At 41.0% G+C, this 14,789-nt stretch overlaps 1 protein-coding gene across 1 annotated transcript in view; it reads right to left on the bottom strand.

Annotated features, from left to right (window-relative positions):
* Positions 1-14,789, bottom strand: part of USH2A (usherin) — a 558,238-nt gene that overhangs the window by 256,234 nt on the left and 287,215 nt on the right. The window contains exons 32-33 of the mRNA XM_026657662.2: positions 1,917-2,076; positions 1,194-1,365 (exon numbers count right to left, since the gene is read on the bottom strand). Coding sequence (XP_026513447.1) covers positions 1,194-1,365; positions 1,917-2,076 — 332 coding nt within the window. The remainder of the gene's footprint in view (positions 1-1,193; positions 1,366-1,916; positions 2,077-14,789) is intronic.

Genomic DNA, 14,789 nt, shown 5'->3' with positions numbered 1-14,789 from the left:
CACCCTGGCTAGCACAGGAATGGAACTGATGAGCTTCAAAGTCAGCCATATTTCTTGGCCAGAAAGACAACTTGGCCGTACAAGAGACTTTCCAGGGGAATACTTAAAGAGAGAACATAAAGATGATAATTGGGCTTCTAAAAAACATGTGTCACATATGTAAATTAACTCTAAACTACCTATTAATGTCAATCAAGCAAAAACAAAACCGCATGACACACTAATTTTGTGTAGGTTTTGGACATTGTGTTTCTACATGCCATACAATTTACTGGGGTAGAATGCCTAGTCACAAAACAGTTCAATCCAAAATGGTTTCTTAGCCTTAATTAAACTGAATGTCCTTGGTTTTGCGGGTTTGAGTCAATTCCTTGTTACTTGAAGGTAGTTTATTTTCTTTGTGGTATACTATTTAGAACATTCAAAGCATGTTAAGTAAAATGAATGCATACACAGAGTCTACATAAATGTAAATTTATTCATAATCAAGAGCAGAATATTTTTCTATGGCATTTATCAAAGCAAATATCCTTATATAGTATTGCTATAAAATGAAGAGTGTATTTAAAACAAATAGGGACAATCTCATGTTTATATTCAGATGTTTTCTGTTGTTCTATTGAACCTAAAGTGTTCTATTTTGTCAAAAAACAAAAGAAACTACTGAACAAAAACTACAATGAAAATATTAAGGTCTTTTCAAAGACTTAAAAATCAAACAAGAAAAAGCTTCTATTTTTTTCTGCACAAACTATTTATGTGTCACCCGAACACACTCCTTTGTTTATGAGGCTTTATGGTGAAAGGTAAGGCTCTCTTGGAGCAAGATCTGAACAGATGTGAAGCTTTAGGTGGCCAATTTCAAATATTCTGCTCTTGAAAGTCAATGGGACTTGTGCTCCTAAATCTCTTAGTTGCTTTTGATCTTCCCTTTTATAAAATATCTACAATATTTTAGACAAAACCAGGTCATTAAACAAATGAAATAAATTCCCTGTAGCCCTGTATTGGATGCAAGATCATTGGTGATGTTGAGCATTTGTTATTTTTCCTCTTTCTGACTGCCTTTAGATCAAAAAAATAAAAAGGTTAAATAACATAGCCAAATGAGATATTTATGAATATGAGGTGTTAACAATAAACAGAGTGAATTTCACCATTTTTCTCTCCCATTGCAGGTCTTTAAAACTTACAGCTAGCTTTATGAGGTATTCAGTACCCGGGAAAAGCTGCCGGATAGTGTAATCCAGAAAAACCTCTGTGTTGTTATAGATTATGTTCCAATTTGTAAAATTCTGCTCACTACTGGCCATATACAATATATAGCAGTTCAGAATTCCATTTACTTCTACTGGTTCTTTCCATCTGGAAATAAAAGCAACACACCATTATATTCAATCATGATTCACATTATAATTGAAATGTGGAGTTTTTTTAAATGAGTTTGAACATATACTGTATTTGTACAACTGTAAAACGAAATCCATTTAAAAGTACTGAAAATGATCAAGCCACACATTAAAGCTGTCTTCTATGTAGCTGTCTGAAAGAGCAAGTACTTTTTTAAAGACTTCTTTAATGCAATATTTGTACTCAATAGATAAATGATTACAACAACACATGTAACGTAAGAGCTACAAAACTGTCATATCACCAGCACATTTTTCCTGCACTGAAGTTTGCACTGAGGCTATGCCCATATGTAGGTTATCCTGATTGCGTAAAGACAAAATGGAAATTAAGTTGGCAAGTGATAATCAAAGGTTCACAGAACCACTAAACTAATCACTTCTGTGCATTTAATCATAATAAATTTAATTTTATGTCACAAACCCTTTCCCTGATTGAACTCACTGGGATTCTTGCATAAACGGATACACCATTGTGCTGTCAGGAAAGAGAAAATCTGTACTTACTGTACATATATCGTTCTGGAATCCAAAGCAGTCAGGACTGGGGCATCTACGTGAGCTGGTGGCAGCTGTGCTGTACACAAGGTGACCTGGGAACTGTTTGTACAGCCAACAAGCGTGCATGCAGTGAGCAAGAACTGGTGTGGCATAAAAACTGCTAAATCTATGAAAAAGGGAAATAAGAATTTACTTCAGACTGTACTTTTTTAAATCTTGTTTTTATTTAGCTTAATAATGTATTGAATCCAAAAAAGATGGGCGTGGGGGAAATCTTCCCTTCCTACATGTCTCAGATTTGGTATTTGTTTGTTCTGAATGTCAGGCCATTGCAAATCCTGACTAATAACATGATTGCAGAACTCAGTTTGTTTTTGATGGCCCCATTGCACAATGCAGCCACTAACTACGCTGCAATATTCAGCACCAATACAAAGCAAATCAATCTGATATTTCTGAGATGATTAAATCACATCAAATTAATTATATATATTTAAGACACACACAGACACAGGTTGATTGATACAGCCGGATTATTTTTTTCCAAGAAATTGTTATCCATCACATCAATGTTAAGTATCAATAAACATGACGATTCATCCTATACAACAATTCACTGTATGTGAAATGAACTCAAGAAAAGCATTGTTGTGGCCATCATTAATTTATAAACTGGCATAGGCTCTACACATTGCATATTTCCCCTCAGCTTCATGAACAACGCATAGCTATTGTCCAAAACCAGTCTGATTAGTATAACAACAAAACAGTTGCTCAAGTTAGCTCTAAGGTAGATTTGAACTGCTTTACAAACTCTCCTGGAGAAAACTTAGCTTCCTTGCTAATTAAATGTTATAAAGGTATTTCAGTTTTACACATCTGGCTATTGTAAGACAACTGGCTTTACTGACAATTCACAGTTTGACAAGGAAAGCTCTATTAAAAGAATATACAACAATTCTAAAGATAATTTTCTGAAATTGTATTTATATTTTTTACGTTAATAATTGTTTGTTTTACTCAGCAAGTCCTTCAATGAAGGGTGCAAAATTGAGACTTTGGGAATAGCATGATCCATATGAAAAAAAATCATGTTTTATGTTAATGCATATTTTTTAACATCCCAGAAAATTTCTGAATTTTCTGCATGCAAGCCGTAACAAATACAAGTATTCCCAGAATGAATTAAACATATAACATGGAATAAACATAAAATATCGTTAAACTATTATTATTTTGTATATATTTGTATATGCAAGCTAAGTAAAAAATACTTCAGAAACAGAATGCTGTGGACCTGTCTTTCCTCTAACTCTAGTTTTATACTTATGTAATTTCACTGGCTACGCTGGAATTGTTCCTGACTTACATCAATGTGAGAGGAGAACCAAATCCTGTGTTTTTATTGCAAACTGAAAACCATCAGTTAAGCAGATATGATTCCCATTAAGCACAGGGCAAACTGCGAGTTTAAAAAAATAATAATTCAAAACTAAAGAAAAAAAATCATCAAAAAATGTGTGTAACATTGTGAGTGAGTGAGAGAGAGAATTGCATTCCAGAGCAGGCTCTCAGACTGGCTCAGTAAGCAGAAAAAGCAAACTCCACATACTACACCAGCTGGATCACCATCATGAGCTCCTGCTTCCCTGATTCCCGTATTTCCTGCTGCTACCATGACAGGAACAATACCAAATAAGGGTGGGGGCTGCAGGGAAGTGCCTGGGGTGTGACTCAGAGGAAAGTGATTTGTGACACACCAAATCCTGGGCTGAGAAATGGATGAGCAGCAGCAATTCAATAACAGCTCAAGACAGCATAAGGACTTGACTTAGTTCACATCCCTGCCTCTCTAATCTGTCCGAGACTATCCTGTGGAGCCTCTCTCCATGGACTCTACAGAAAGCACAAAATCTCAGTGGTCTGGTGGGAGGCATATATCTCCCTTTCCTTTCCTGCAGGCCAGAGGAGTATGATTTTCTTGTGTAGATGGGGATATTTTTTGTGCCTGCTCCCCCATTCCGCCCTCCACCATTTTAAGCAGCATTGTTCCTGGGGGAAATGCTTTATCAAAATGGTACACCATTAAATCTTCTGGGAGTAGGGTGACCAGATAGCAAGTGTGAAAAATTGGGACGGGGTGGGGGTAATAGGGGCCCATATTAAAAAAAGCCCCAAATATTGGGACTGTCCCTATAAAATCGGGACATCTGGTCACCCTATCTGGGACGAAGTCCACATCAAAAACGCTATGTTCCCAGTGCCTGATTTTTGGATTTTGAGCCTATTCAGGAGTATAATCAGGAGTTTTGTGCCATTGTATGTATGGCCAGTAAATGGTTTCCTGTTTATTTCTGGAAATTGTTAAAAATGAATGATGAATGCTTGGTATGTTGCAGAATATTTTAAAATCCTGCAACATACATGCATTTACCTTCTTGCTTATGCTTTCTGTTGAAACAGTCCGGTAACCTTTACTCATGCAATTAGTCCATTCATACTAATTAATGTTAATGAGACTAATTGTATGAGTAAGGGTTGCAGAATGGAAGAAGCATCTAAAATACAAAAGGGAAGTTTGATCATTAAAAATAAACACTTGTGCAGAAATGTTCTACTGCATGAATACATCTGGTCATCTCTTCTTCCTAAGTTAAATAGACATTCCTGGGATATGAGGTTTCCAAAAGTGCCCATTCGGGTTTGAAGAAGGAGGTACTTGTGAAAGAATTAAGAGATTGGGAGAAGAAAGGCGCATCTGTCTACCTACCTAAGGCCTTGTCTACACTGCCACTTTACAGCACTGCAACTTTCTCGCCCAGGGGTGTGAAAAAACACCCCTCTGAGTGCTACAAGTTTCAGCACTGTAACGTGGCAGTGTAGACAGTGCACCAGTGTCCCCTCCCCTCGAGGAGGTAGTTTTTTTAGAGCGCTGGTGCCGCGACTACACAGCCACGTTAAAGCTGCAGCTTTAACTTTGCTAGTGAAGACACACCCTAAGAAACCTATATGGGCCCCCTATCACCATAAGTATCAGAGTGCCTGAAATGGAAGTAGTAAAAAAAGAGAAGCAGAAAGAAAAGAGGTGAGGAAAGGGTGAAATAGCAGGAAAGGAAAGAAATAGCGTGGTGAAGGACAGAAAAGGAGCTAAGAGGGGAAAGATTCAATAAGAAGAGAGGTAGATGAATGTAGAGAAAGACAGATGCAACTACAGGCCAGCTGTGAGGTCCCCACTAGATTTTCACTCATTCCTTCTCATTGGCTCAGTGATTAATTAAGGAACTCAGGATTTTGCCCATAGAGAGGGCAAAGGAAAAAAACATCAAAAAGTAAGGAAAAGAATGGTAAAAAAAATATGAAAAGAAAGCAGAATAAGAAGAGAATTAAGGGCCTGACACAAAGCCTATGGAAGTCAATGGAAAGTTTCTCACTGACTTCACCAGGCTCTAGATCAGTCCAAAACGAAAAAGCATGGAATGGAAAGGAACCAGGAGAAAAACCTGGGTTGAATTTATAGTAGTTCTCACTTGGAAAGCAACAAACTTAAAATTAAACTCAAAACTGGCAAAATTACTGGCACCATCTGATTTGACAATACTATAATCAACCAATTCAAGTGTTAAAATCATAGAATATTAGGGTTGGAAGAGACCTCAGGAGGTCATCTAGTCCAATCCCCTGCTCAAAGCAGGACCAACACCAACTAAGTCATCCCAGCCAGCGCTTTGTCAAGCCGGGCCTTAAAAACCTCTAAGGATGGAAATTCCACCACCTCCCTAGGTAACCCATTCCAGTGCTTCACCACCCTCCTAGTGAAATAGTGTTTCCTAATATCCAACCTAGACCTCCCCTACTGCAACTTGAGACCATTGCTTCTAGTTCTGTTATCTGCCACCACTGAAAACAGCCTAACTCCATCCTCTTTGGAACCCCCCATCAGGTAGTTGAAGGCTGCTATCAAATCCCCCCACTCTTCTTTTCTGCAGACTAAACAAGCCCAGTTCCCCCAGCCTCTCCTTGTAAGTCATGTGCCCCAGCCCCCTAATCATTTTCGTTGCCCTCTGCTGGACTCTCTCCAATTTGTCCACATCCCTTCTGTAGTGGGGGGACCAAACTGGACACAATACTCCAGGTGTGGCCTCAGCAGTGCGGAAGAGAGGGGAATAATCACTTCCCTCGATCTGCTGGCAATGCTCCTACTAATGCAGCCCAATATGCCGTTGGCCTTCCTGGCAACAAGGGCACACTGCTGACTCATATCCAGCTTCTCGTCACTGTAATCCCTAGGTCCTTTTCTGCAGAATTGCTGCTTAGCCAGTCGGTCCCCAGCCTGTAGCGATGCATAAAATTCTTCCTTCCTAAGTGCAGGACTCTGCACTTGTCCTTGTTGAACCTCATTAGATTTCTTTTGGCTCAATCCTCCAATTTGTCTAGGTCACTCTGGACCCTATCCCTACCCTCCAGCATATCTACTTCTCCCCCCAGCTTAGTGTCATCTGCGAAATTGCTGAGGGTGCAATTAATCCCATCATCTAGATCATTAATAAAGATGTTGAACAAAACCTGCCCCAGGACCGACCCCTGGGGCACTCCACTTGATGCTGGCTACCAACTATACATTGAGCAGTTGATCACTACACTACGTGGTTGATAATGGATCAATGGATTCGAACAACTGCAGGTACAAATATACATTTAAATGGTGGGGCCTCTAACATAATAAGGCCACTGTTTGTCAAGGCTCTCTAGTACAACATCTTGTTTTCCATTTGCTTGATTGCATTATTTGCATAAGATCAAATGTAGGCACTTGTGGACATGAAAAACAGATCACTCTGAGATGCATTAGAAATGGATCCACAAGCATTATCTGAAGATGTGTTACAAGGAAATGCATCCCAGTGCATGGAAACCTCACCAATTAATGTCAAACAAACTATAATTTATAATACAGGTCATGAATTATATGCTATTTTATGATTGATTTCAAGCTGTTGTTGGAAGAATTTCATTGATCTCAATTTACAAAATGAACCCAATAAGGAGGGAATGATTTTCTTTTAACTCTCAGCAGAAACTGAAGAATTTTTATGATGTTACTCACTCCCACATTAGGAAATTAAAGCTATTGCTTCTTCTGCTTTGGAGTTTATGTTCTTCACCTGCGCTACAGTGTAATGACCTTGTGGTGATGTTTCACTCCATATTCTTTATGAAACTATGCTTATGCTATGAATATGACATAACTGAGATATACTCAAGGATTGAACTCCAATGCTGGGTTTAGCAGGCCAATGCTCAAACCACTGAGCTATCCCTCCCCGAGCATCACTGTATTCACACCCTACACACTATAGTAATACTTTTTGTACAAAATATGCCTTTTGAGGTATCATTGGAAACTAATAACTTGCTGGTCAATATCATGGTGAAATGGATGTAGCAACACTATATGTAAAGTTATGAAATCCCCCTGTATGATGTTCTTAGCACATGTTCCAAACCACACAGCCCTGCCCAGGCAGAAGCATCTTGCAGAAGAAATATAGGTTTAGTTTAACTCAATTTACTTATAAATAGTAAACAGGGTCCTTGACCCGGCAGGGAGAAGAGATGGCAGGAGATAAAGCAAATTTGTATTTCAGCAAACACAGGTGAGAAGAAAGAACACTACCACCAGCAGACTCCATGTTGCCTTTTTTACTGTTTGCATAAACTTTCCTTTGCGGGGTAACCCTCAGAAGAATGCACTTCAAAGGTTAACTAGATTATACAAGAAAGGGGCAGAAACTCCCAGCACTCTCTCTCTCTCTCGAACCTAAGACAACAAAGGAACCAGTCCTTTGACTTTGGGGGGATATTCTGATCTGAGAATTCTGTCAGCCATGTTGCTGGAAACATGTGGTAAGGATTTTACCTTGAACCAAGTCTAGCTTGTTAAGTTTTAAGATACTAGAAAGTGTTTTATCCTTATTTCTCTTGTAATCATTTCTGACTAATACCTTGACACTTGAATTCACTTCAAATCTTATTTTCTTTTGTTAATAAACTTGTTCTATTTTTTAATCTAAACCAATGCAGTGTTTAAGCTGAATTGTTTGGTAACTCCAGGTAAAGTAGCAAACTGTTGAACATTGACCCTTTACAGAGCCAAAGGAACTTTAATATCTGAACTGTCCATGAGAGGACTGGCCAGTGCAGAACACACCTTTTTGGGAAAATTTGGGCCTGAGAATGTGTTGGGGTCACTAGGATGTCACCGTCATGCTGGTAGGCTGTTTGTGAGTGGCCCAAGCGGGGAGCTACATCAGCAAAACATTGTGAGGCACTCAAAGTTGCAGGGCAGACATTGACACCACCCCTCATGGGTCTGGATTGCAGCCCGGAATGTAACACTCATCATTATGCTTTCCCAATGATAACTCTCTCTCTTGTACTACTTGTCAAAACAAAATAAACTAAAAGGTTCTAGTGGCAATAGGAAATCCAAATTCGGGACCAGAACTCAGTACCAGATTCCTGTGCTGCCAAGGACAAGAAGTGGATTACCTTGTATCACTTTCTTGTGTCTCTCCTCCCTTTGCTGGCAAATAAGTAACTTAGATAGGCCCAGATTGTCAGAAAAATGACTATGTAGGAACACTTCTTACATAACAAACTAACCCATGTGCGTATTCTAAGTCAATTATATACTTTTATGACAAAATTGTTATTTTAACTCTCTTTTACCTCTGTATGACTGCAGAGCCAATACAGTGAGATGGATTCTTTTCTGGCTCACATATCCTCAGAATTGTTAACTACAGTGGATAACATTAAAATTGACATTTAGCACACCACTGTACTATTACACTGTGGTATTTGTGGTACTCCTAATACTTACTTAATACCTTAAATATCATAGTAAATCTAACTATAGTGATTACTAAATGTCTTATTTTTATTAACCACCAATGTAAATTCTGATAGCAGAATCAATGCATTATGCCGAAAGTATATAGAATGACCCTCAGTTTGCAGGGTCAATAAAAACTCTATCACTTTACTTTTAAACTAATCCAATTTAACGTGTAGTAATTGAAAGATAATATGCAACACAACAATGCCACAATAGACAGTCACTTTTCAGAACATTTAGAAATAATGCAATGGCAACGGATGCAATATTAGTTGTTACCTAGTATTGAAGAATGAAAGCTGTGGTTGGCAATACACTTTGCTATCAACTTTGAAGGCCACATTATCTCCCCCCCCCCCCCCCCCCACACACACAAACACCCGTGTTTGCCAGCAGTTGTGAAAATCAGAATTTGCATGGATGAGATGCAGGAGAGATTTGGTTGCAAAGTGACTTGTATAAAGGAACCCCAGAGTTATTCTCAGAAAAATAATTGAGACAAAAGTCATCCCATTACCACTTTCAGAAATAAATAAAACGTAGAAACTAATATTTTGATAGCAGCACAACTAAGCTAACCATGCTAAGAGAGTACAAAGATGGAAAAACTTTCAAATAATTACAAATCAAGTTGTATATGTAACTACTTCATCTTATTACTGTTACCCTCATCCTTGCTCCTCCTTTTTTTCCCTTCCGTTTCTTACATTTACTTGTTTCATCTTTTATCAAAAAAGATTGTAAACTCATCAGACCAGGAACCACATCACCTACCACACTGGGGCCCCAATCGTGGTAGGGCATTTATGCCTTACCACAATACAAAAATAAAAAATAAGGGAATGATTAAAAAGAGATGTATGCAGCGTTGTAGCCATGTTGGTCCCAGGATTTGAGAGAGACAAAGTCGACCTGAAGAAGAGGTCTTTGTAAGTTCAAAAACTTGTCTCTCTCACCAACAGAAGTTGGTCCAATAAAAGATGTTACCTCATCCACCTTGTCCCCCTAAAAAGAGATGTATCACAAGTGTATTATCTGTCTCTGCCCCTTGGGTATCAATGACAGCTCTTCCCCTTCCCGCATATTCCTAAAAATGCAACAAAGCTCATTAATTACCTGCAAAAGTCATAGTATGGTATCTGTTTTCAGGATTTATAGAGCACCAGTCACCATATTATTTACACACTGAGGCCCAGTTATTGGGCCTAGATGAGCGGTGATTGGTACACCACCTGACTGCAAATTATGGTCCCTACCACAATTAAGAGTAGAATCCTGGCTGTCTATGAACCCAAGGACCTATTACAGTAACTAGGGATCACCAAATTACAAGGGCACTCTGGCCTCGCCCACTTTTCCTCAGCTATGTCCGTTATGAAGTGGGACAGGGTTGTGCCATAGAAATCTTCAGAGGCTGGTTAAGCTGGTTTTATGGCCGCTTTGCCAGAAAGGTACAAATGGCCAGAGCAAGGCTGAGATCTGTATCTAGGTGCTAGGATAGCAACTCTTCCTCCCCAAAAGCTCTCACTGAAATGAAATAAATTAACCTTAAATAAGGGGTCCTCTTACCATGTTTTGATCTGTAGTGACTTCAAAGCATTGATTTAGTACTCTCATGTGGGTAGTAACTAAACTGTATTCACCTAGTTTGCTCTAGATTAAATTATTATAAGGTATGTGTACAATGGGTTGAAAAAACATACTCAAAGAGTAGTTATCAATTGTTCATTGACAGGCTAGGTGGACATATCTAGTGAGGTCCTGCAGAGGTCTGTCCTTGGTCCAAGTATGATTGAATATTTTCATATAAGTTGCTATGTTTTCATAGTAGAGGCATAGTGCTTCTTTCCTCCTTAACCTGTTCAAACCAAAAGATTATTTTTCTCTTCTAGCAGGATAATCATTCTTTTTGAAGTACACAGGTATAATATTCTTTTTCTGAGGTGTTGACAGTGCAGAGGGACCTTGGGGACTCAAATATTTGTTTTTAAAATCACCCCCCTGAGATAGTTATGTGGTAATTTCCCAAATCTTTTGTTTTTGTCATCTCATCCTCCACTTATTTAGGAAACAGAGTATAACAAACTAAGATTATATGTCACCACTAATTTAAATCCACAGGGGCAGTTGAAAAAAAACAATTAACAAATAAAACATACAGTAATAAATGAAACGTATGTAACTGGAATTTATACTGCCACCATTTACCCCACCCCGCAGTGAACACTCCTTTGGATTTCAGAGTCCTAGACGCTTGCTTGAGTGGGCGCGCTTGGAGATCTGCAGCTGGAGACAGCACTCTGTTAGTTCTGTGTATCAGTCCAGCCAAGGCAAAAAGCTGCACAACCCCTCTGAAATTGGAGCTGGCCCCACCAAATGTCAGCAGCTCTGGGTCCTGGGTTGATCACTCTGCCTCACCTCAGACTCAGTCTCTCTGCTGTGCCCCTTCCGTTGCAAGTACTTTCCCAAACCAGAGTGGGGGTTACTCTCAGTTCCTTTACTGCAGGCCCACCTCACTCAGCTCTAGGCACAGCAACAGTCTCTGCTCTGACCCTAGTGAAGCCACCAACAGCCTCTGAGGCTCCCTGCTCCATCAAAGTCCCTGCAGGCTCTTAGCAGCAACTTTTGGCTTCCTAGCAGCAGCTCCTGGTATGGACAGAGCTCCACAGCAGCGATCTCACCCCTTTTCCCAAAATGGAGTCCACCGCCTGCTCTCCCTGCACGAGGAAGTCTCCCCCATTTCCCGAAGGCATCATGGGAGTTGTAGTCTCTAAGGCTAGATCGCAGCACACAGGCTTTTCCTTGGAACACTCCCAAAAAAAGTTCAGAGGCCCCTCTAGTAAAGGGTGCCTACACTTAGTTTGTGCTGTTGTGATATTTAAAAGGAAGATGAAAAAAAGGAGGCTACTTACCTTATAGTAACTGGAGGTTCTTCGAGATGTGAGGTCCCTATCTGTATTCCACTGTGGGTTACACCCATGCCCTATGCGACTGAGTTGGAGAATTTTGAAAGCCATGTCCGTTGGTCCGTGCATGAGTCCTTGCTCTCCTCATGCTTCCAGCAGAGGCGCTAAAGGGCTGGATGGGCCAACCACCACTCCAGTTCCTTCTCTACTGCAAATCCAAGTGTGGTCCCAAAGCAGTGGGGAAGGAGGCTAGGTAGTGGAATACAGATAAGGAGCACACATCTTGAAGAATCACCAGTTACTATAAGGTAAGTAACCTCCTCTTCTTCTTCAAGTACTGGTCCCTATGTGTATTCTACTGACAAGCAGTGCTCAAGAAGGAGGAGGGTGCAAGGATGCAGGTGGCAGAGCTGTTTGAAGGACCCCTGTCCCAAAGGATGCTTCAGCAGCAAAATCCTGTACTAGAGCATACTATCTCACAAACATATTAATGAAAGTCCACATAGCTGCTTTACAAATGTCAACCAGAGGCACTTGTTGAAGTGCTATAGATATCACTTGTGCTCTTGTAGAATAAGCCCTCACCGCCTGTGGGGGAGGAAGGTAAGCATAACCAGAGATCAACCTACAGATCCTCTGAGACGAGACAGCTTGACTTCGGACTCTTCCTGCTATAGTGATAAACTATAAACTGGGAGACTTTTCTAATCAATTTTGTCCTTTGTAGGTAAAAGGCGAAAGCATGTCGTACATTGAGGGAATGAAGCTTCCTCTCCTCCACAGATGCATACTGTTTCAGAAAGAACATAGTTAAGTGGATTGTCTGGTTGATGTGAAACTCCGAACCCACCTTTGGAATGAATTTCAGATGTAGCCGTAAAGAGAGTTTGGCCTTATGGAATACAGGATCTGCCATTAGGACTCCCAACTCTGGCTGAAGGGATAGCCACAAGGAATTCAATTTTCATCGATTGGTGAGACATGGAACATATAGCTATTGGCTCTAAGGGAGGCTTAATGAGAGCTGACAGCACCCAAGATTCAAGTCCCAAAGAGGGGTAGGCTTCCTTACTGGTGGAAAGGTTCTGATTAGGCCCCTTAAGAATCTGAGAATCAACAGGTGAGTGAAAATTGAATACCCATCTGCTGGTGGATGACATGCACTGATTGCTGCCAGACAGACTTGTACAGAGCTGAGAGAAAAGCCCGCCACTATGAGAGAGAGAAGATAGCCCAAAATGAAGGAAATATCTGTTTACTTGGGAGATAGGCACTTCTGATGTGCCCAAAGAAAGAAACGCTTCCACTTAGCTGAACAGGATTTCCCAGGGGAACTCTTTCTACTGTTATTAAGGATGGTTTGTACGGTTTCTGAGCAGGAAAGTTCCAGTGTTGATGCCCAACTAAAAACCAAGTCATGAGATGAAATGTCTCAGAATTGGGATCCTGCCCCTCTCCTAGTCAAGAGATCAGGAAACAATTGGATGTGATCGGAGGGCAGAATGATGGCTATAGGACGTTCAGGAACTAAACCTGTCTGGGCCAATAGGGAGCAATGAAGATCATGCACTGTCTTGATGAATTGTCCCAAGACGCGAGGTAGGCATGGTAAAGGAGGAAAGCATAGCTCAGATGACCCAACTAGGGAAGGAGAACATTGCCCTGAGGGTATAGTCCTAGAGCATCTCTGGAGCAATGTGTGTTGCATTTCTTGTTCATTTGGGAGGTGAACAGATCCCAGTTGGGAGTCCCCCACTGAGTGAAAATGTTGTTTACTATTGAATCATGCAATTTCCACTCATGATTGATGGCAAAATGTCTGCTGAGGGCATCTGCTAGCACATTTTGCGTCCCTGGAAGGTAAGCTGCCAGCAATGTGATTTGATTCTTGTACGGCTGGCTTGACATGAGTTATTAGGCACGGGTGAGGCCTCATTTCTTGGAAGCCAGGATTAAGGCGGTAAATGGAGCAGCAGTCTGGAAACAGAATGTTTGTGCTAACCAAAATAGGAAAATGGATCAGTAAGCTAAGAGGCAAAATGTCTGTACTAGCTAAATTAAGAGGGAATACTCAGGGACCCTATATCAGGGGCTTGGACATCCAGGCTGCCTAGTGGTTGGAGTATTTGAATTCTGGCTCCCTCCTTCTGTGGTCAAGGTGCCTCAGTCTTTAAGGCAAGAGAATAGGGAGATCTGGGCCCACCCAGTCCACCGGGTCCCAGCCCAAAGTAGGGGACCTCTCAGCAGGGAGTCGACATCCATTGCCCAGGGCCACTTCCTACTGCTGTTTCTACAGTTTGGAGCCTGGCCCCTATAGTCCAAGTTCCTCTGGTGGCTTATCTCTAGTAGCACCCCCTGGTCAACCTGTTGCGGTCCTCCAGGTGGGGCAGCCATAAGTCTGGTGGGGTCGGACCCACAATGTCTCTCAGCTTCAGTCACCCAGGTTCCTCTTAGGCTGGGTGCTCCTACGCCTCTTTCTCAGTCTCCTTTGGCCAGGAAGACAGTGCTTGGTTCCTGGTGGCTGCCTTGGCTGGCAGGCTAGTGATCCTTCCCCTCAGTTGGGACGTAGCTAGCTCCTGCCTCTTCACCAATGAGCCCCAAACTGAGCCAGGCTCCCTCCTTTTCTCTCCCCTTCAGGCCAGATATTGGCTGCTGGTATAACAGGGCAGGGCTAGCTGGGCCCACAGGCTCTCTTTAACCCCTTCTGTGCTGGTGGGTGGGTTCTCTTCTTCACCACAGACCCATTTACAACGGACAAAACAACAATGAACAAGATAAGCCTGGAACATGAAATAAGGTAAAAAGTAAGATGTACATGGATAATGTGTGGATAAAGCATGTTGTAAAGGGATTGGTTTCTGCAAAGTAACCAAGTCAATCCCTACATTTGTGATGAAATGAATCGTAAATGCAATGTAATGTGTAAATGTATATAAAGGAAGAGGTTTTCTGTGTAACTTTGGATCTGTGGTATGCCCTATACCCATCCCCTATGCTTGAGCCTGATCAACTCAGCATAGCTTTGCTGTATGTCAAATAAAGGAACCTGTGGAATGAGACTGAAGTCAAACTGAG

The sequence above is a fragment of the Terrapene carolina genome, unplaced genomic scaffold (genome assembly GCF_002925995.2).
Source record: "Terrapene carolina triunguis isolate 2854851 unplaced genomic scaffold, T_m_triunguis-2.0 Scaffold262, whole genome shotgun sequence".
NCBI classification, from domain to species: Eukaryota; Metazoa; Chordata; order Testudines; family Emydidae; genus Terrapene; species Terrapene triunguis.
Note: the sequence above shows the minus strand (reverse complement) of the source record. Positions and strands in the feature narration are given on the sequence as shown.